The sequence below is a fragment of the Eublepharis macularius genome, chromosome 10 (genome assembly GCF_028583425.1).
Source record: "Eublepharis macularius isolate TG4126 chromosome 10, MPM_Emac_v1.0, whole genome shotgun sequence".
Classification (NCBI taxonomy): Eukaryota; Metazoa; Chordata; class Lepidosauria; order Squamata; family Eublepharidae; genus Eublepharis; species Eublepharis macularius.
Window position 1 is genome coordinate 22,712,875 of NC_072799.1, and position 24,129 is coordinate 22,737,003.

General features: G+C 41.6%; 1 protein-coding gene across 2 annotated transcripts in view; it reads left to right on the plus strand.

Moving 5' to 3' along the window:
* Positions 1 to 24,129, plus strand: part of GRID2 (glutamate ionotropic receptor delta type subunit 2) — a 1,267,968-nt gene that overhangs the window by 805,312 nt on the left and 438,527 nt on the right. For both annotated transcript variants that reach the window (XM_054990367.1, XM_054990368.1), the window contains 2 exons: positions 1,332 to 1,385; positions 17,919 to 18,092. In XM_054990367.1, coding sequence (XP_054846342.1) covers positions 1,332 to 1,385; positions 17,919 to 18,092 — 228 coding nt within the window. The remainder of the gene's footprint in view (positions 1 to 1,331; positions 1,386 to 17,918; positions 18,093 to 24,129) is intronic.

The following is a 24,129-nucleotide window of genomic DNA, read 5'->3' on the forward strand; positions in this document are numbered from 1 at the left end:
AAGAATGAGGGGACTGGATGGATGAATTGAGTGTGCTGTGATTAGATGGTAGCTATACCTAGAAGGTGGAGTGAACTGCAGTTTATAGTCAGTGCTGAGGGAAAGTTTTTCAGTCAGCTTTGATTTATTTCAGAGAGAGGTTATTCTAGTTAAGTCAGACAAACTTTGTGGAAGCCTGAGAGCCTAATTCTATCTAAGTCATGCAAACTATGTGTTCATGTGGAGCAGTCTGTGTATGTCTGAGAGAGAGGTTATTCTATCTAGGTCTGCAAGCTGTGTGGAAAGGCCTGAATTAATCTTTGTGTGGACATGTAGAGAGTTTATTCTGTTAATGAAGACCTGTGTTGAAAATTAACTTCGTGTGACTGAGTCTCTGAACATGCCTTTAAGAAAAGATAATTATTTGTGAAGCCACCAAGTTTAAGAACGATTCTGAAACCAATATGCGTAGTAAAAATACAAACATATGATTATGTATTTATAAATAAAATCTAATTTTGTTTAAACAAAAAAGATCCCTTCCCCCACCCCCCACAACCACCCTCATGTGCTGACTGTTCTGTCGAACTACCATATCTAACAAGCCTTCCTATACTGAGGTAAACTGAAGAGGTCTAAGGCCTTTGGTGATGCAAAAACCCTTTGAGAGAGTAATGGAGGCAGCAATATATAAGTCAAATACAAGAAAGAGAAGGTGTTCTTGAGGTAAAAATTTGGGCAAAGTAGAGAACACGTGAAGCTCTGTGTAACTGGAAATAAAAGGGTGTGGGTTTGTGTGACTAGTTATACCTGAGGTATAATTTTAAGGTAACTTAAGGAGGAGTTGAATTGGTCCAAAAGCAAAGGTTTATAAGGGTGTGTTTTTTAAAACCAGCAAATCATTACAACACCCAATCAGTCTTTCTGTCTGGAAACAGGATTGAACAGAATGCAGAAAATGTGCTTCCACAGTGACTCCAGTGCCCAAACTTCAGTTATAAAGAATACTATTTGAGGCACTGAACTTTTACTCTTTTTTCTGGCTGACTGCACATTACAACTTAAGCCATTTTGGCCTTTAAACAGAATAATGAATGCAAAGGGGCCCTGTCTCCTCTATTGCACTATAAATGCTCTATAATCCCACATTTAATTAGCAAGCCAAACAATAACCCCAATGCTTTGGTAGCATTTTGCAAAAAGGGTCTCTCTATCTCAGTTGAATGCAAATGTCTTTTCAGAGCTTGTGCTTTATTTATTTATTTTTGTCGTTTGTGGGAAGCATCTATTAAATAGTTGCTGGCTTTCATATAGATAAGATGACTGATGGCTGGTTTGTGTTCTATTTTCAGGTCGTGGAAGCCAATTTGGTTGCTTTTGACTGTCACTGGATCATTATAAATGAGGTAACTGTCAGCAAGAACGTGAATCTTGTTTTCATACACACTGTGAGTGTTCACACCAGCCTTGACTTTGCCAATTCGAAACAGTAACAGCAGCAAAGTTCAGGCCTGCTGCTGGGTGGGAAATTGTGTTTTAATAAGGAGAAAAAACAGAAGTGAAAGAAGTTTGGAGTTTGAATAACGTAAATAAAAAGGGCTCCCCTACAGAGTAGATTTAGTTGGTTCCTTTTTCATCTTCTGGCCAGAACTTCTTACTTTTGGAGACATTTTAAGTAAAAATTAACAAGAACCACACACACTAGGGTTGCCAGCTCCAAGTTGGGAAATTCCTGGAGATCTGGGGGGTGAAACCTGGAGAAACCTGGAAAAAGTGGGGTTTGGGGAGAGAAAGGACCTTGGCATGGCATAATTCCATAGAGTCCACCCCCCAAAGTAGCCATTTTCTCCGGGTGAACTGATCTCTGTGGCCTGGAGACCAGTTGTAATTCTGGGAGATCTCCAGCCACTACCTGGAGGCTGGCAACACTAACACACACACATCCTCCTTTGTCAGTGTAGTGAATCCTTTGCAGTGGTGTTGCTGGGGCTGCATTTTAAACTAATCAAAGATATTTATACAGGACTAATTGGTTCTCCTCTGCTCCCCCTTAATTACATAAGTAGGTCAATGCAGGCAAGTAAGATATGCCTAATGAAATCATTGCTAGCTTTTCCATAAATTGTCAGTGGAACATGGATAATTTCCCTCAAATCCCCTCAGGCCCATAGGCAGGGAAAGAGAATTCTTTTGAGCATCCAGGGCAACTCTCACTGGCCTTTCTAAGCCAAGATATTCTTTCCCCAAATTTTCAGTCAAAGTGCACATGCTTGGTTTTTAAACATTAAAAATTAAAAATAAAAAAGAATCTCTGACTGATCACACTGGCTGTAAAATGAAGATGGCTCCTTTTTAGTTCTTTCTTGCTTTTTCCTTCCCTTTCACCAAACAGAAATATTTTCCCAGTAAGGAGAAAGTTATTGGCTAGAAGGGTCTTAAACTGTTTGTAATAAACTGAAAACCAGAGATCACAGCCACCAGTTCCATAAAAATATGAATTTAAAGATAGACCAAATGAATCTAGCTGAGGTATTAAGCTGCCTAGTAAAGATGTTTGCCAGAGATCCTGAATAGCTGAGACCTGCTATCTTTCAATCGACCATAATGAATTTATGGATAATCCAGTATAAAATCGCTCTATATTTGTTTGCCATGCTCATTTTGCCCCTGTGTCATTTTGATAATCCAAAGGAGCTGAAAGTAATCCTTTATATTTGTCTGTTCTTGATCTTTAAAGGTTAAACTGTCAAACAATAACATGTCACTTTCTGTATGCAGGGTCTAACTCTCTGAACTTGTATGAGAATATGGAGTACAATGTCCGATTGATTAGAATGGAGGAGTATAAATGAAGTAAATAAATACATGAATATGAAAAGCTAGTGAAAGAGTCCACTGAAGGAATTACTTTAGAAGTCCTTAGTGATCTTATAGTGCAGTCCTAAGCTAACTTGCTCCTGACTAAGCCCATTGAATTGAATTAGTTTAAATTGGAGTCACTCCTTAGGATTGCACTGTTAGTGTCCATTTATAGTTGAGGTCTTCCTATAGGGCATGAGGAGTTTAGAAAGAGTAGGAATTTGGCTTAGAATCTACCTCATGGATGTCTTGAGTAAATGGCCCAAATTGAAATAATCAGGATTGAATACTGAAGTCTGGCCGTTCCTCTGCATGGTATTTCTGCATGTCTATATTGCAAGTGGGAAATCACAAAATTTCATAGAGATTTCAGGAAGAAAGACGGAACCAGATTTATTTATTTTTTGACTGATGAACATCTTCATGCCTCTTTCCCCACATCATAACCTGTTTTTTTAATGATTTAAAATAAGAAGAATATCTTGAGTGATCTGACAAGTGCCTGCCTCACTATCTTTAGTGTGCTGATGGCTCCCCTTCAGTTCTTCCTCTCTCCTCTTCTCCTTCACATCACAGCTTCCAGCAAGGTGGAAGTAAGTGGTTGAAGATTCCTTAACCAAAACTGTGGCAAACTGAAAACAGGAGGCAAACCGGGTTCTCCATCTTGCATAAGGAGCATGTGTCAATGGAACTAAATTGCTCACACCATCAGGAAAAAAAGGAGAGGCAGTTCAACCAATCTAAAGCTTCAGTGGGAGAAAACAGACACTGAGGCTATAAGTTTGTTGGTTTGAAAAAGAGAGCTGTGGGCTGCACATAAGCATACCAGTTGCTGCTTTAGCTTGCTATATACAGTGGCTGAATCCACACTTACCAGCACAGCGTTAAGTAGGCAGAGTGAGCGCATCTTTCTGGCATGTTTTATGATGTCATTGCGCCATGATGCTGCTCTCATGGCACGATGACATCATAAAACATGCCAGAAAGACGCTCTCACTCCGCCTGCTTTGCGCTGTGCCAGTAAGTGTGGATTCAGCCAGTATCTGACATTCACAGTGTTTTGTAGGGGTGTGCAAATGAGCAGAGATCAGACTTCACACAGCCAACTTGCCAAAGACTGATCCTTTCTGAGGCAAGTACATGCATAATGGTTGTGAGAGGCCCTGAACTTTAAAACAACAGATTAGCCATTTATCTGCATGCTAGAGCAGAGGTTCTCAACCTTGTTAAACCTGTGGGCGCTTGTGGAATTTTTGCAATAGGTCCTGGGCATTGGAAAAACATGGCTGTTACAGATTGTGGAAGGTTCTACAAAATGTTAGGAGGTTCCAAGCCAAGCATCATTTGTGATGGACGCAGTTGTTTCCAAATGGGTTTCCCCCTACAGACACAAATGTCTTACCACAGGGGCTCTTCTGATCTACCTCCTGCTCCTGATGTACCTCCAGTGAAACTGAGAAAAGCTAGAACAGTTCCTTTGCTTTGGGAAAAAAGCAAGTGGGCATCAGGAAACACATCTGCGGGTGCCATGGTGACCACGTGGGCAACACATTGGAAAAGACTGGGCTAGAGAGTCAACAAAAACTCCTATTTCCTGGACTGAGAATGCCAAATGGCTGACCTATGGTAGGACAGGCCCATTGGTTGTCTCTTTGCCAAGTTATATCCTAAGAATGTTGTCCTCAGAGTGTCCTAACATCTTAATGTCAGGCGAAGAGCTTAGAGAGAGGCCCTGGGAAGTATAAACAATTTCAGAACTCTCGGAAAAATGGGTTGTCTGCAACCAGCTTTTTCACTGGATCTAACCCGATCCTTTCCTTAGTACAGCCCTCATCTCATATGGCTTATGCCCATGTAAATCTCATGATCCACAACATAGGGTTTTTTTTGGTGGTCAAAGGGGACCCTTCATTCCTTTCCACCAAGAGGAAAGCTGTCTGGATCCAACCCCATGTGTCCCTCCCCTGCCGACAGTTCTCTGATGTTACACTCTTTCGTATATGAGCCAGAATGTATGTGTGTGTTACCCATCACTGAGCACATTAATATGTTTCCTGTGGACAGAAGTGCTAATAAGGGATGGTTGGGGACAGTCATCTTCCCCTCTGTATTTCAAATTACATGTGATTCTTCTGTTGGTACATTTATATAAGATGGCTTTTCTGAGCATATCAAACTCTCTTAAACTATACTTTTTAAAAAAAGTTTTGCAGTTTAATGTTGATTATATCCCAAAATAGGCCTGTTGAATCTTGCTGGGAATCTTGCCTCCCCTATGCATGCAACAAAATTCTTTTTTTTCTTGCAATGATGGCTTGACATATGTGGAGTAATAGTGATGATATCAGTATGCAGAATGGATTACGGGGATATGCTCAGCATTTTCTCAACAGAACTCCCAAGTGTTAGGTTTAGTGGCTTTCTGCATATTCATTTTATCCATTTAAATATCCATTTATAAATCAGTACAAACGAATAAAAGATGCAATGGCATTGTGTTACTGGCTTAGAATATTGTACAGTAGGCTATTACATGATCAGGTTGTTCTTTTATAATGAAGGGTTCACTTGTTTCTCCGTGTGTTTTATGAGCAATTTATTATGTCCATGTTACTGGATCTTAATTAATTGAGGAGATAATTGGTCCCTTGTGTAAAGTCTATAGCACCTACTTACCTGTATCTTCTGCATCAAGTATTGTTTGGAGAAATCATGTGCATACTCCTTGATCTGTTTTTGATTGCTGCAGACATCTGTTTTGATGTTTAATTATTAGATTTTCTTAATTGCACTATACTACAATAAATTAGCATAATCAGGCTTTATTTGCTTGTTTGTTTCCCAGTTCATGTTTCAGCAGGAAACTTGTGATTGAAGGCAGTCATCTACCTTTGGGTGGACGGATCACATTTTAAAACTTGTCTTTGTAAAGTCCTGGTCTCCTGGGTACATCATCTAGAACCCTGAATTTAAAGGGAAGATGGGGGAAATCCTAGTCTTGGCAACTGCAATTCTGGAATTGGAAAATGCAGATTAAGCAACTGTAATGTATACTGTAAATTGTATGGGGCTATATTTACTTTTTTCCGTCTCACAGAATGTTAACCTTTCTGGTTAATAGTTTTTAATATGTTTAGTATTGCTAATATTTGTAATGGAAGTGAGGACTTAGAAGGATGTAAATCTGTTTAGGATTGTATTGTACTAGACAAAGGTCAGCTACATAGCTGGATGGAGAATTTGAAACCACGTCTCCCAAGTCATAGGCCAGAGCTGTAACTACTATGAAAAGATGGCTTTGTGTGGGGAGCTGCTCGTAATTACGTTAAATAAAGGATCCACACCGTGGCCTATGGCTAGGCTCTGCTGATGATTTCATGGTTGAAGAGCTGCGAACATTTCTCCGTGCATCCTTGCAATAAAGGATGTATTCTCATTTTCAAACAAAGACCAAAATAAGATCCAAAACAACCCATTTGTTAGAGCAGGGGTCCTCAACCTTTTTTCACCTTGCAAGCATCTTTGAAATTCTGAGACAGGGTGGTTGGCACAACCACAGAATGGGTGCTATGGAAGACAGAGCTAACCACAAAATGTCAGGAAGCGAGGTTATGCATAACTGTGAAAGCAAGTCTTCAAAATTTCAGTCAGAGTTCTATTTAATGGGATGCCTTTTAAAATTAAAGTTATTTGAAAATATTTTCTGACATACACACAAGTATACATATTGAGCTAGCTACGAAACCTTGATTTGGCAGTCTTCAGTTTGTAGGCATCTAACGCACTTATGTAAAAGGGGAAAAAATGCTTCTTCTCCTGGCTATCTCTTTTTACATGGGCTCTTCTCTTATGAACCCAGCCATTTTTAATCTGCTGTTACATAAATGGCTGCCCATGTCTCTAGACATGTTCAGAGACATCCCTCTGAGCATGTCTAGAGTGCAGGCCAGTACCACAAAGGTTAACCTGTAAACTGGAGTCTACTCTGATATATACTGGAGTCCCATGGATAGTGCTAACCACCACTGCAATTCAAACGTGAGGGGATTGGAATGAGAAAGAGAGGAAGGGAAGACAGGCAGACTGGGCTCCTTCCCCTAAGTTATTATACTTGTGGGGAATTAAAGACTCAACACAGATATAATAATGGGGTACCAAAGGCATCAAATAAACAAACAATGGAATAGGCACAAACTAGAAAGAATACAACGAAGAACACATAAATAAAACTATGGGATATTCACTTTTATACACACCATGTCCTACACTCTTACAGGTCATACACAGCCATAATTAACAAGAAGCTACTGCTTTCCTAGTTGGAATGATATTCTAGATGTTCCTAAATATGCAAGTGTATGTGTATGTGTGGATGTAATAATAAACATCTGACCTGTTCCAAATAACGATGGGTCCAAGATGGAAGACTCCCTGAATGAACTGCAGAGAAAAATGGATGTGAGCGATCACATTTATTATGTATTTATTTATTTATTGGATATATAGCCCGGTCTCCTCACAAGCGTGCTCAGAGCGGGTAACATCAAGTAATAAAAGCCACATTAAAACACATTAAAAATATAAAATTCAGCACAAGAAAGCAGCAACTCTGCATAGTGGCCCACATGTACTCACAAGCCCAAAGAGGTGTCTGATGTTGTGGCATCAGGCGTCTGATATAGGTAGGAGCCTATTAAAAGTAGAAAACAGGTACACAAAAGGTAATAGGGACATTTGAGGGTTTCCATGGGAGCCTGTCTCATTGACTTGACTTAAAAGTTATTTGATTAATTACTCCAGAGAGCAAGTATAATTGCCATATCCAGAAATCTGGGAGGGGTAGGGAGAGTGAGATCACCAGAGTCCATTTATTCTCAAGCCTCGACATCTTTCCATGCACTGGGGTGGGTGGGGAGCCATGCTCCTAGAGCAGGGGTGGGCACTTGTTTTGGCTCGGGGGCCACTTTGTGGGAGTGGAGGTTAGCGGAGGGCCGCACCTTTTAAAATGATTGCATTCATTAGTTAACTTTGCATTTCAGAAAAGGTATAAATTGTATCATAAAAATCAATAAATATAAATTAAATAAAATAGTGGTAGTTTTATTCAATTTATTTATTGTGCTAATTTCATATCATCTATAGCTGCAAGCACATTTAATTTTAGAATCAGTTTAATGAGACAAATGTACCCTATCACACTTTTCTACTGTCTTGGAGGGCCACAAAAAACTCTGTAGCGGGCCACATGTGGCCCGCGGGCCGCCATTTGCCCACCCCTGTCCTAGAGGACTGAATTCCTCTGCAACCCCTCAGCCGATGTCTAAGTACATGGACCAGGGCTGTGCTTAGACCTTGGGTACCCCTAACCCACATTAGTATAAGATGAGGTTGCCATCAGAGTATCAGCTATCTTGATGTAAAACTTTCACTTCGTGCTCTGATATTTAATACAATGCCTTAGCATATTAGCAATAAGGACTCTCTGCCATCACACTGCACTATTACTTGTTGTAACAATGACAGTTTTGAAGGGCTGGTGAGAGCTCCTAGCCCTTACGTATAGAAAGAGAGTGATTCTGACCAGATTTTGATAGGAACATAAACGATTTTTGAAAACTCAACAACATTCAATGTAGCAATGTTATTATCAACTTCCACCTGAATTATCAACATACATTCAATCTTGTGAAGATCTGATGACTTCCATAAACTTTGCATTTGGGTTCATTAAGCATTTTGGCTGTACGGACCAATAATGTTTAGTCAGAATCAAGTTCCACTATATTTTTAGAATATCACTCTGCTATTTGCGCAAGTAAATTGCTTTTCTTAAAGCTACTGCATTATACCATAAACAAAAAAGCTTAAAAATCCCCATCTGGCCCCACCCATTTTCTAAAACAAACCCACTTGGGCACCCAGAAAGGTACCAGCAGTTTAGAGTAGAAGTATGGAAGCAAAGAGATCAAATGGGTTGAATAGGGTGCAGTTTCCCCACTTGGATTGGATCTTGAAAAAAAGATCAGTGTGTGCAGGTAGGAGGTGAATTTAATCAATTGTTTCTCTGCCCTTTGACCCCTGCATGCTGCTTCTGGGTGGACCAGTCCCCAGGAGCACTATTTCATGGGGTATTTCAGGCTGCAGCAGGAGTGGGAAAGTGGGGGAGTCACGCTTCCATTCACAAAATTTAGTTGGGATCCAACCCTTGATCTCTGGGTGGAAATATCTGATGAAGGCCACTAAAGCTAACCAAAACCAGAGTGAAAGGAATGTGGGAAACAGATGGCACTCAGCTGCTTGTTTTCAGTTCTTTAATAAAAGGCTGAACATCCTCGTCATTGGCACTGGAAGTGACATGGGGATTTGTTTTTGTTCATTACTGAGTGAGATTTATCTTTGCAGCCATGGTGGCTGGAACGATGCTTCATTTTTTTTTAAAGAAAGGTGTATTCTAACAAAACCCAGAGGCTACAGTAAAGCCCCTTGGGGCTAAAAGCTGCCCATCACAAAATTTCTTAACATCTCCCTGCAATCATAAGAGCCGTTTTTAAAAAAAATGGTGACACACTGAAAAAGAAAAAGATTCTCCCATTCATCGGTGGCTTGTCAGTTCTTGTTAGAAATAACCAGTTTTAATGAAAACTGAACAATCCCCCAATATGCTTTAAGGACTACTTATTACCCTCCTTGATCTAGATGCTCTGGATTTTTGCAACTTCAGTTGTTCCTTTCAACATGTGAGAATGTTTGAAAATCTATATTTGAATTACTTACTATTTAAATGAGAAGTTTTTCCCTGGCCTCTTCCCTTATCAATAAGTCTAACTCTCCATGTGGCCATATCTGTGGATGCTTAAATCAGGAGACTGGAGCCAAGGACTGACAAGACAGATCTTTCTACAAACCCAAGAAAAGCCCCAGGTTTGCAAAATAATCTGAAATCTTAGAAAGGGGGGGGGTTAACCCCCCCCCAAATTAGAAGCGGCACCTGAAACTTTAATAAACAAATACTGTATGTGAGGCAACCAGAAACAAATGCCCTATGTGAGGCAACCAGAAAAGTGGGGCAGGGTACTTTCCAAGGCTATTTTGGCCTGCGACAGAGGACTCATCAAGTCTTGGCCTGGCAGCAACCACGTTTTAATTAATGTTTTTATTTATTTCCACATTTCAGATCCCCCCTGATGAAATGTGTATGGAATATGTAGGAATCTGAGAGTGATTAAAATATTTTTTTCCACTGTACCAATTGTCTTTTGTTTTTAGCAACCACCACACATCTACCCATCAACTTGCATGACTCAGCCAGAATTGGCTGCTTGCTACTGTTCACCAACAAGACAGCCCCGAGAGCCAGTGTGGTGGAGTGGGTTAGTTTCAGACTAGGATCTGGGAGACCCAGGTTCGAATCACTAATTTGCTGTGGAAAGTTACTAGGGTGACCTTGGGCCAGTTATACATTCTCAGGCTAACCCAACTCACAATGTTGTTGTGATGATAAAATGGAGGAGAGGAGAATGATGTAAGCTGCACTGGGTCCCGATTGTAGAGAAAAGCAGGCTATAAATGAAATAAATAAATAATAAATATAGCTGAAGATGGAGGATAGATACAAGCTAGATTGTTGGGTGGGTGGGAAGGAAAGGGAAGCAGGTTGCCAGGAGGATGGAAAGTGTTTGGGGAGGGGTATATAGGGGACAGTGAGGTGCCCCCTTTAAGTTCTTTGAGGTTCCTGGCCACACAGCTGGGTCTGGCCTGTGGCCAGTGCCGAGCAACTAGGTCCAGCCCAAAGACTGGCACCACACAACTTTGCCCTGCTCAGTGGTCAGCACTGTGCAACTGGCCCTGGATTTTCCCAGGAAGAGGCTGCCAGGGGAAGGGAAAACCTAGAATTCACATCAGTCCACTCTAGGAATTGCTAGAAACTCTGTGGGTTATCATAGAGTTTCTGGCAGTTCCCAGAAAGGTGTGGTGTCACACTGTCAGCAGGAAAAAGAACTGGAGAAACAAAGAAAAAACTCTCTTCCATCAGCATTGAACTCTGGGCAGTTAACTGATGTGGAAATGAATATAGTCACCTCTTAAATCTAGCATAAATACTTTGCCAAGCTCAGTTCCTATTGCGCTTCCAAATAAGAGTAAATTAAAACTTTTTATTATTTTATTATATGTGGCTAAACAAGGGATTACATTCTAAGAGAACATTGTGGATTCTAATCCTACTCTTTACCACTCCTTGAGTAATGCTTGCAGAATATTCTCCAGTTTCAGTTCTACCAGGTGGAGGGCATGTTTTTTATGATTAATTGGCTTTTCTCAGTACAGTTTAAACAATATATTTATTGTCTCCCTTATTCCTATTTCTTCCTCATTTCTGGGTTAGTCTCTTGTGTGGTTCCATTTCATCACCGTGACACTGCAGGATTGCCACTCGCATCAGGCCAATGGCATAATGTCGTTTCTGTGAAAAGGCTCATGCTTCTCTAGGAATTGCTGGAAACTCTGTGGTTTTATCAAGGAGTTTCAGCGATTCCTAGAGAGGTATAACATCATACCTGTGTTTATCCAGGAAGAGATATCAATCTGTTGGTGACAGCCCTCCCTCCCATCTCCTGCTGATTGCTGTGTCAAGCCTGGCAAACCTAAGACTAATAACAGAATGCTATACAGCCAATAAAATTTGTCTATTGGAATGACATCACTGAGGGCAATATGAATGGAAAGGTCCAAAAAAAAGCAGACATTTTTTCAGCACTGCCTCTAAGAGTTATGAAGGTAGTTTGAGTTCAGTTCTACCCTTAGCATGGTTGTGCCTATGAAAAGTTTTGTTGGCTGATTTTAGTTTATTCGTTTTCAGTATATTCTTATAGAAAACTATGAATCAAAAAAATTTCTTTGAAATATGTAATTGAAGGCATAAATAAAGCAAAAATGCATTGAGAAAATCGAGAAAAACCGAATGCTGCGGCTGTGAAACTGTCCTCTGTCTCATTACAGTTACAATACATACATTGCCCTTTCCTGCTTGAAGTTTCTTTCCACTGTATTTTTAGTCTCCAGATAGTGTTTATAAAATACACAGTATGTCTAAGGGGCAGCAACTGCCTAAAGGCAAAAGAAGAATCCAAAAACTGTGAATTCTAATTAAAATGCACAGAACTGCTGAACACTGAAGAAACAAGGCCGTATGCTTTGGGGGGAGTGACAAAATGATAAATGTTTGCGCAGCTAAAAGTCAAAACTTCTTAGAAAATAGAACTTGGCAGTGTCGTGTGGTCATGTGAGCTTGATGTTTCATGGCATTAAATGTCCTGACAACTTCTCAATTGCTACAGAAGCAACCACCACAGTCTGATGATCTAATACGTCATGAGGTAGGGCCCTTGTTCTCTCAGAACAGTACTGGTTCTATGTACTTACAACGTCATGGCTCTGCATGTTAATAAAGAGCAGAGATCTGCTGTCTGCAAGAATAAACCGATTACAGCCCAATGCATGCAGGGCAAGGCAACATTTTACATAGGCCGTTTTCACACTGCTTACTGGCCATGGAACATTGTGCCGAGCTCCTGAAACGACAGCGTCTTCCTGGCGCGATTTTGCGTGAGAATGGCAGTTCTCACATGAAATTGTGCCAGGAAGACGCTGTCGTTCTGGGAGCTCGGCACGATGTTCCTTGGCCAGTAAGCAGTGTGAAAATGGCCATAGAGGATGGGGGAAGTTATTCTATAATAGCAACATACTTTTCATGATGGATGGTGTATATTGAGGGGCTGATTATGTAACGGATCCCTAAGAATGCAAAGGTTCACATTACACACGTTATACATATAGTATGTACATAAGGTTAGGAACAGTGCCCTGCCCGCCTATGGGTTGTCCCATATATAGAGTGCTATGCTCTTCTTCATTGGAGGGAATGGTTGCCATTCCTTTACCTGGAAGAAAGTAAATACCCTTGAGGACATAATTGTTCTTTGAACTGAACATAGACCTTTTCCACATGCCCTTAAAGGGACACCCCGCTCACAGAATGCTGGTGATGTCTCCATTTGCAAAACATTTGTGGGCCGTTTGACTTCTGTCTTTTTGGCACCTTTTCTGTGACCACGGAAACTGCATTCTTAGAAAAGGCGCTGAAAAAAACAGAAGACAAATGGCCCGTAACCATTTTGCAAACAGAGACATTTGGATTCCTGGGGGAAAGCTGCCTGTGTTCAGTGAGTGGGCCATCCCTTTAATGACATATGGAAACAGCTATAATCTCTCATCCTTAGTGAATCCAATGCAAGGCGCTCAAAGCAAATTTTTGTCTTCTCTCAGCTATGTTCTCTAGATTTCAACTGAAGTAATTGAGAACTGAGCTAGGTATCATTTGCATATTTTTGTTCTTTCATTTGCAAAGCCATGCCTTGGATTCTGTTTCTTAGTATTATACAGGCAAGCAATGAAACATTGGATCCTTATGACTATGATAGTGTGAGAGAGAATATTGATAAATAATTACAAGAGAGAGAGAGAAGGATAGAGAGATTTTTAATATAGTGCTATCAATATATATAATGGTTTATAGAGCAAGTTATTTCTCCATGGATCTTACAGTCTCGCTTGTAAAGGAGCTTAAAATGTATGTATGTATGTATGTATGTATGTATGTATGTATGTATGTATGTATGTATGTATGTATGTATGTATGTATGTCATTTATAGTCTGCCCTTCTCACTGACTCAAGGCAGATTACACAGTGCAAGATTAGAAGTGTCAATTTCAAGGACATTTCCATAAACAATGCTATAAGGTTAATAAATATAAGTTTACAAAGACGTAGCATTAGCAAGAATCCAATACAGAGTTGAAGAAATATTGAAACAGAGCATAAGCAATTCTAGGACTGACATTAGACAACATGAAACACAGGTAGCAAACAGGAGCACATATTTAAAGCAACAGATAGTTCGTAAGGCAACATAGTGGTGAAGTCTATGGTCCCTAACTCATTAGCGAAGCATCTGAGACCCCCTCCCTACAATACAACCCTCCTATGTAAGTAAAAAGTCTTTTTGAATAATTCAGTTTTGTATCATTTGCAGAAAGCCAGGAGGGTGGAGGCGCTCCTGACCTCCTCAGGCAGGTCATTCCTCAGGGTAGGGGCCACCACAGAGAAAGCCCATGTACGGGATAAAGTTTATTTCACCCATGTGCAGGGTGGCACCTGCAGGAGACCCTGTTCAGATGAGTGAAGCTGCTGTGAAGGAACATAGGGAGGGAGACTATCCCCTCGGTATGCCGGACCCACACTGTGAATTTCAACAGCAGGATTTGAGTCCAGTGTCACCATACAGAGTAACAAAATGTTCAGAGTACAGATAGGCACAAACTGGAAAGAAAATGAATCATGAGGTTCGTGATTCGTTGTGTTTCACAAACAATGAACTTTCACGAACTAGCCCCAGTTCGTGAACAGGTTCATTTGGTTTATGAAAATGTCACTTCCAGGTCAGCAAATTGTCACTTCTGGGTCAGCAGAAGGTCTGCAGAAAGCCCAAATCCCGTTGCCTAGGAAATTGATTGATCGGCACCAGACTGTTTTCAGTGATGAACCAAACAACGAACCAAATGAACTGGCCTAAAATTCATGGTGGTTCATCGGAAATGGGCTCTGATGAACTGCTGGTTTGTGAACCATGAACCGGCCCAGTTTGTGCCGAACTTTAGTTCGTATTTCGGTTCATGCCCATCTCTAGTTTAAAGTTTAAGTTTAGAAGATGCCATTATACTCAGATCCTTCACTGGGCTCAAATCCTGTTGTTCTACTGCAGACCAGTACAGCTTCCTTCTTGAAACTAAATTTCAACAATGGAGGAGAAAACACAAGTAAGAAAGAGGATGAACAGGAAGTGCATGATCTATTGCTGCACCTCTGCATGGACACATGGAAACTAGAATTCTGCCAAATGGTTGTCCAACTGGGATCTCAGCAATATTAAGACATTTGCCTCTGCACTCCTAGCTGAATGCCTGTCTGCTTCTGCATCAGAACAAAGGCATCAAGGGCTTTCTGTCTTTGGTCCACGTGCCTGCTTTCCTTAGCTTGACATATAGAGGTACTCGCATCTCTTCTTGCCATGCAAGATGTGTAAGTGAAATGATCCATGGTGAACTTACCCACCTTCCTTCCAATTGATTAAAACTGTGGCTTAGAATGGCATTTATGAGTTTTTAAAGTCCTTGCTCCAATTATATTGCAGGTGTATAAAAAGAATGCTTCCCTTTTGTGCAAAAGGTAGCAACTGTTTCCTCCTTCTTGAAGCTAGCAAAATGTTACAGTCCAAACGATAAGACAGCATCATACACTGAGAGAAGCCATTATCTATGGTACGTTAAGGATTAATCGGGCAGAAATGCAGGATATTATATTGGACACAGCTGATACCAGGTGTTATTTTGTTTGTAGAAAAATCTATACTTCATAAAGACCATAAATAACAGATGGTTTCAAAATCTATGACAGGCTATGAAGAGGAATAAAATAGGTTTAGTGTAGTCAAGAAGATTGATGTTTAAAATTCACAGCTCTCAGCATTTTCTTTGCAAGGCCATTAAGAAATAAAATAACAATAGAGCTCCACTTGACCCAGTTGTTCGGGGAATTTTAAGTATATTCATTTACATGTAGCAACACTTATCTTTTATTATACTTTTTCATTTTTAATCTCTCTCTCTCTCTTATTCTCTCTCTGGCCTAGATTAGATATTAGACTTAATCCTAGAATCAGCTAGGAAGATTTAATATCAATTAATAACAAGTTACAACATAATTATAATTTTCCTCACATTGGTAAGGATTAATTCAGTAGCTGGATAAAAAGTCATATTTGGTAAGCCTGGTGAACAACAACCAGTGATAGTTTCAGGCAGGGCTTTTTTTCAGCTGGAACGCAGTGGAACGGAGTTCCGGAACCTCTTGAAAATGGTCACATGGCTGGTGGCCCCATCCCCTGATCTCCAGACAGAGGGGAGTTTAGATTGCCCTCCGGTGCGGAGAGCAATCTCAACTCCCCTCTGTCTGGAGATCAGGGGGTGGGGACACCAGCCATGTGACCATTTTCTCCCAGGGCAACCCACTGAGTTCCACCACCTCTTTTCCCAGAAAAAAAGTTCTGGTTTCAGGTATCTGTAGAAGGGAGCTTTGACTTTTGAAAGCTTACACCCTGAAAATCTTGTTGGTCTCTAAGGTGTCCGTGGACTCAATTCCTTCTGAACAACAGGTGATACCTTCTTTTAGGAATCTCAGTATGGGCTACAGCAGGATTCCATTCTCCTGATTTATCTGGTTTACTGATTATTGATGCCACACGATCTGTTCATACCTGTGTTTCATCTCATGTAGGAGTTTATAATATTGCACTTCTTGTGCTGATGTTGTCACAGTGATTATAAAACGATGCTATAAAATACTTCAAGGGATAAAAAGTTGAAAGCCAGTGTAGTATAGTGGCTAGAGGAGGATCAGGGTGACCCAGGTTTGATTTTCCTGTGCAGTCACAAACTCTCAGCCTAACCTACCTCACAGAATTTGTTGTGATGAAAAAAATGGAGGAGAGGAGAAGGATGTAAGCTGCTTTGGGTCCCCATTGGAGAGAAAGGCATGGGTATAAATGAATTAATTAAGAAGTTAAGCAGGGGGCAGAGAGGGCTTTTTCAACTCAACTTAACCTAGAGTGAAAGTATCAGGGTTGCCAGGCCCCTTTACCCTCCCAGCGGGAGGATGAATACCTGGAACTTACCTTCTCTGTGTTCCTTGTGCACGTGCTCCTGTGCTTGTGTGATGGCATCACTTCTGGGCAACATCATCACGCAGGAGCGCACGCTTTGCACATCCGTAATAGGCCCAGTCTTGTCTGTTTGGGGCTCAGATTGGCTCGCTGTGAAGCACAGGAGTACTCTCGGGGTGGTGCATTGACATCACTCCTGGGAACTGACGACATCACACTGCCCTGGGAGTTTACCTGGGAGACCCATTCCCGAACCTCCACCCTCCCCCACCCACTGGCCAGGTGAGTGGTGGCAGTGGGCGGAGGATGGGAGCAGGGGATCCCCCATCCCCACTGGGAACTATTACCCTAGAAAGTATACAGGAGAAGGCTAGGAAGTTAGAATGGTCCAAGAACAAGCCAAGCTGAGTTGCCTTTGAGGTGATATGAGCTAGCAGCACTGGAGCCACTCAATTCAGACCTGGCCGACGGTGCCAATGACAATGGCCTCCTCCTGCAAACTGATTCCGGTCTTCATTGCCAGGGCTGTGCTGAGCGGCTTCAGAAGTGCACAGCCTGGTTTGTTCCTTTCTTAGTCTTGCTTGCTCCCAGCCACCATGAGCCCACCTGGTAAGCTAAATGTCGCATCCAGCCCTGTGTTAAGAGACAATGTCCCTGTTTCCCACTTGCCTGTTAAAAGAGAGCAGGTTCTGGGTATTCATGCCATTCCTCCTCTCCGATGAGAGATCAGCTCAGGCTCTGTGCTCCTCAGAGTTGTCCACAGTGTCAAAAGAAGACTCTCACAACAACCTTCCTGCTTCAGGAGTACCTGTCATATCCCAGCACTAAGGTTTCCTTCCAGTGCATCCTTCCTTCCCATTCTTCCATTCCCTGCTCTCCTGATATTGATGTCCTGCACTGATTCCCACTTCAGAATGAGCTGGAGAGAGAGATGCCCCATCAGTGGCTTCACTCCTGGCAGTGTTCTTTTTCCCTATGTGAGCTTCCATGTTGCAGCTTCTCTCTACCTTTCATTTCTCTACTTTGCTCTTTATATATGTCTGATAAGGGAGTGCCAAATAGGCTTCCAGTTGAGTTTCCCTCTTGGGTTTCTTGCACCTGCAGCTTCAGTGGAAAACTTTGACAGTTTCAGGTGATTATAGCAGTGGGAGGTTATTGCAGTAGGTCTAGATGGAGCCTTCCCACACCCAATTAAATGCATTAACAATGGAACACGATCACATTTTACAGCGCTTGTTTCTTCTCTTTATAAAATGTTGGTGACATTTACATTTTCTCCATATTGATTATGCCTTGTCTTCCAGGAAATAAACGATGCAGACGTGCAGGAGCTGGTGCGAAAGTCAATTGGAAGGTTAACAATTATTCGACAGACATTTCCAGTGCCACAGAACATAAGTCAGCGCTGTTTCCGTGGAAATCACCGAATATCTTCATCACTATGTGATCCTAAGGACCCTTTCTCCCAAAATATGGAGGTACCTTATTCACAGAACGTCATTGGTACTAGGGATGTGCACCTGAAAAATAAGTATTTAGGGGGATTTGGATTTTGGAAAGGGCATAAATACCAACATCCTATGGTATTTGGGTCCTCTGGTACCTTTTTTAAAATTTGTGTTTGGGGTTTTTCTGGGATTCCAGAATTATTTGAGTTCCATTAACCTCTGTGGGGGAACATTGGTGGGGAGCTGAAAAGGGTTTTTTTCAGACAGATGACACCAAAATTACATGGTTTCTAATAATGCCCGTCCACTAAAGACCCCTCAAGTTTCAAGCTAATTGGACCAATGAGTCCAATTGTACATAGCCCTGAACGAGGTGACTCCAGCCATCCTACTTGGACTTGTGTGAATTGTGGATTAGTGCATATATCGTAGGTTTATGATATTTAGCCACCTTTCACAGCCACTTGTCCCCACATCTCATTCTTTTTCATTTTCTGTTTTTTGTTTTGAACAGTTTCCACAACATAACAAGCAATACAACAGCTTATCAAACTAGCATAATTACCAACAGTGAGTAAATCCAAGTAACAGCACAAGCCTTATGAAGTTTGCACATATTTTGCAAAAAGTATTTGAGGGACATGGTATGTTTCTTTCCCAGTGGGAGAGGAGATCCTGCACTCATCTTTTGAAATCCCTCATGTACATGCAAAACGTGCAGGTGTGCTTCTGGCACAATGCAATGACATCACTTCCAGAAGTGACATCATTGTGCCTGGTGGTGAGTTTGGCCCCTGAGAAGGACGGGAGCATGTCCAGCGTTGGGCATGATGATGTCACTCCCAGAAATGACATCAGCACACCTGTGGGGAGCATGCCCACTGTGTGCCGGACTAGGAAATTTTTTGCCTTCTGGGCCCATTCCCCAGGGCCTTTTCTTCCACTAGCCAGGTGAGTGGCATCAGGGGGCAGAGACTGGGAGTGGGGGATCCCCCGTCTCTACTGGGGGACTGGTAGCTCTACTATGAAATTATTTTGAAACTTTCTCAAAACCATTCATTTGGATAACATATCAGTCCCCAAAATTCAAATGTATTAATTGCTTTTGGAGGCAACTGAGCCTATGATTATTTCATTATCTCTACCATATGAAAGATTACTTCAGCGATCGTATTCCCTCAGAGAAAATGGCTGCTTTGGAGGTTGAACCCTATGGCATTATACCTCATTGAGGTCCCTCCTGCCAAACCATGCCCTCCCCAGGCTCCACCCCCAAATCTCCAGGCATTTCCAAACCTGGAGTTGGCAACCTTATATGTCATGTAATTTCTTTACATGCATTGTTTTGTTGGTGTTCGATAGTCCTGTGGGATGCCTAGAGTGCATCTGTTTCAGTGGGGCTGCAGTGCCTCTCAGAGCCAAGCTTGCCATTCACTTGCGCTCCACTTGATCAAGTGGAGAGCAAGTGAATGGCAAGTGAACAGGGAGGAATACACGTGAGTCTGTTCACTTGCCAGGCAAGTGTAATTCGTCACTTGTAGCTTGGCTCTCAGTGTTCATGCCAAAAGAAGGATGTCTCTGTCCAAATATTGTTGTTTACCCTGTATGAGAGGCTGAGAAACAATGTTTGCTTTTATTATCCTATACCATGAAGAAAAATCCACATTTTGCAAAACAATCCATGTCTCTCTCTGTGTTAATCCCTTTAATCCTACTTTTAATTATCTTGTTTCCCTGATCTACACGGGCAGCTCTCAGTTAATCAGCATTCAGGCCCTATTTTGACAGGCCTATATCACATTTCTTGGGCCAAATACTCTTAATATCTTTGTAATGTCTGTTCCAGGTGACATTTGACAATCTTGGGGTGGCAGGGGCACATGTGCTACTTTTTGAGCCAATAAGAGAGCGGAGGTCCAGCACTTAAGGTTTAATAAAGCTGATTCCACAACAGTTCTCTTAGCACAACTGTGGGGTGCAGCATATAATTTGTTGTAGGAGCACATTTAAGAAAAAGAGCTTATACTACTTCCAGTATGCTGGTGATACCATGCTTTATATTTCAGCCCATACAGTAATTGGAGAATAGTTTTTGTTCAAGTATTTCCAATGTTGGCAGGGACAAGTTGCCTCTCCTCAGCCATGCTCAGCAGTCATTGTTTTGCTTGCTCAAAGTCTTGCTGTTTCCAAATTGTACACAAAGGTGCTTTCCTCCTAAAACCAGGAGGAAGGTATAGATGGAACACAAGGTATAGATGGAACGCTCTGTCTAGGGCAGTGATGTTCTGTATTCTTGGTGTTCGGGGGAGCAATCAGTGGAAGGGCTTCTAGTGTCCCTTCCCCACTGGCAGACCTCCTGATGACACCTGTGTTTTTGGCCACTGTGTGACTCAGAGTGTTGGAGTGGATGGGCCATTGGCCTGATCCAACATGGCTTCTCTTATGTTCTTATGTCACTGGGTTGGATCCTACTAGTTTTCAACTCAGTCTTGCACAATTCCCCTTCTCACTGCAGCTTCTGTCATGCATGGCTTCTGTCCATGTAGGTCCCATCATCTCCAGCATAGCTTTTTAGTGATCAAAAGGGGGGCGTTCTCTCTCTAATATATAATATATAATGACATTCTCACCTATTGGTACTAAAAAGGTTTAATGGCCTGTCAGGGTCACTGTCACTCCTCCATTACATATTGTGAGACACTGTCTGCAAATCAATCTGAAGAGGTGATGAATAGCCTTATTTATATCTGCATCGCCAGAGATAGTAGAAATCTCAACTGCAACGTCTTCTAAATGGATTCCCAGCACAATTTTGCTAATCATTGGAAAGCATTCTAGCATTAACATTTCCTGCAGGTACAATGAGGAGTTGTGAAAAGATAGATAGAAAATGTAACCTAGTTATAGTTTTATATTTTATTTGGTAAGTCACATTGGTAGGCTTGCCAGCCAGAGGTTGGCAACTGGCAGGAGTCCAGAAGGACAGGTACCATTATGTCCGAAGTAATGTCTGAAATGCCTTCTGGCAATTCCTAAGGCAGACTGACATCACTTCTGGGTTTCCTCTGGACATGATGTAACACTGTCATGCTGACAGTGGTGTTTTATTTTTTTTCTTGCTGACCTCTGAGATAGAAGCAGGAACTGGGGGCAAGAGAACCTGTAAGGATGCCTGTTCTCCTCAGGAACACGGCATCCCTCAGGCTGGTTCTGCTGGAGAGACAGCATAGAAATAGTCTAAAACAAACAAATAAATAAATGCATCTCTCTAGAGGAATACACCAGTTTGGTGTAGTGGTTAAGAGCGTGGGACTCTAATCTGGAGAGCCGGGTTTGATTCCCCACTCCTCCACTTGAAGCCAGCTGGGTGACCTTGGGCTAGTCACAGTTCTCTGGAGCTCTCTTAGCCCCACCCACCTCACATGGTGTTTTGTTCCGGTGATAATAATGGCATTCTTTGTAAACCGCTCTGAGTGGGCATTAAGTTGTCCTGAAAGGTGGTATATAAATCAAATATTATTATTATTACTTTGCAGGGAGTATGGTAGAAGAAAGAAGTAAACATTTAAACAACAAGGTTACTCCCTTCAGCTTGAATAGCCACTAAACTAGAGAGAGTTTGGAATGCAGTGTGGCCTGTTCTTCATGCAGTATACTTGCTACCTATATACCAAGTGGGCTTACTTTCTTGGATGATGATGACCATGTTAAGAAAGATCTTCAGCACTGAACATACAGGTTTCTTCTGAAATAATATTTTAAATTGAATGACTTATTGGAGAAAATCCTTATCTGCCAATTTGCTAATCCTCCCAGCTGTTATCACCCTATGAAAAATTGAGGATCTTCTTACCTGTGCTAGAACATTTCTCCATCTTTTCAATATCTTTTGTTCCATCCTTATGGACATTTCAAGTGTCTTCTTTTTGGTTCAAGACAGCACAGCACAGATATACCCCATCATGTGTTCCTAGATGTAACCCTAAATGCACACTTAGTCATCATGCTTTGTTGATACATCAAGGGTGTACTTTGTTCACTGCAGGGCAAAAGAACTGGAGCAGCTGAAAGTCAAACCTCTGGATTGTAACTAGTCACCAGTTCTACTGGAGTGATATGACATGTCCCTCCAATCCCATTGGGTCAGAAGCAGCAGGAACTCTGTACTTTTAGTAGATGCTAAGAACTGTAGGAGGGAACTAGATATAGGGGCAGAAATACTTTTTCAACATGCCTTAGCTGATTCTGGGCTAAAAGTATGATGTGGCCAAAAATCAAACTCCAGAGAATAGAGTAGGGTTGCTAGGTCCCTCCCAGCAACCAGCAGAGGGAAAGGAGTCCAAGTTGATGGGACTGACCTGCTGCCAGGGTGATGTAATGACATTGTCGGTGATGTGCTGACATCATTTCTAGAAGTGACATTATCACTGTACTGGCCCACTGAAACTGCTCTGGTATTTGGCAGAATCTCTTTGGTTTCCCCCCAAATACCAGGGATTCACTCACAATGTGATGAAATCACTCACCTGGTTGTACAGGAAGTGCTGTCAGTGCATCACCAGAGACATCATTACGTTGCCGGCAAGCACCTTGGCAGCAGATATGTTTCCCTATTTCCCACCATTTCTTCCCTGCTGAGCAGTGGGGGTGGTGGCAGGTAGGAGATCTGTCCAGAGCAGGGTGGGAGGGTAGCAACTCTAGAATAGAGGTTACACATGTGCAGACTTGGTCTGGCTCTTTCTCCTTCCTACTGCACTTTGTTACTTGGAAGTCTTCTGTGGAGTTATCTTGAACTTTGAACTTCATTAGATCCACTCTTCCTGCCTGGGAATTCTCTTAGGACCTTGAAGTATCTGAGTCAGACCAGCTGCCTCTAATGGCTCTCTGCTCCCTACTCCTTGCCACCTCATCCTCTTACGCATCACTAGTTGCCTTTTGTTGCAAGACAGGTTGCTCCAGAGACCTTGACAAGAATGTCATTGGTCATCAGTCTAGACAGAATTAGACAGTAGCTAGTTTTTTTTTTAAAACCAAAGCCAGCAACTCAGTCTTCATGTCACTTCTACTTCCTACAACTCAATGCTACTGTGTGTTCCATTTTTTCTCTGCATTATGCAACAAGAGCAAAAAGTTGATTGTGTGAACATTTGGGGATTTTTTTCCATTTGAAGTTTTCCAAATGCAAAATATTAAGACTTTATTCTTTTGTTCCTAGTAGGGCCATTATTGAACATTGTGTCACTTCCATTCCTTCCTCTTGTCTCTACCCCGCAACAGAATACAGTAGCTTCTGGAAAACTTGCAATAAAACACTATCAGCCATTGAATTATATGGTGCATTAAGAGACCTGTTGTGCTCAGGTAGAAGAGTAATAAATATATAAAACAATCTTTCAGTAGCTGCCATCTAATGGGTTCTGAGTTTACTATGATTAATATAGCATTCTTCTGAGTTCACTGGAAGAGGCTTTACAGATGCAGAAATTAACTTTCATATATGAATTATCTATGACTGAACATGTTGTAAGTACTCTTTACGCTATTGTTAAAAGCTGAAAATATCTGTTGTACGGCTGTTGATCTCTATTCTCTAGAGCCCCATTTACATTTGATAGATGCGCCACAAAATTGCTCCTAAATTAACAACTATATACATTGATATGGACTGTGATAAAGTCTCAGTATTCTTCTAATATAAAGTTATGGAAGCTATACTGAAAAAAATACTATCACACTATTGAAGAATAATGACAGAGGAATCTGGAGTCATTTATATCCTGTTTTCTCATTAGTGTCCTCAATATGTTGCTTTCTCATGGTCCTTCTATGCCATGCTGTCATTAGAAACAGCTCTTTAAAAAATGGAATGTTTTCCAAGCCCCCAATTCATTATGATCTTGTATTCCAGTGGCATATGTGTATGTAAAACTCCACAGCAATTATGCAGTATGCAGGGCTCATTTCGAGGGGGAACGCACAGGAATGCAGTTCCGGCAGTTCCCCAAAGAGGTCACATGTCAGGTGGCCCTGCCCACCTGACTCTCGGCCATTTGGGGCCCGTTTCAGC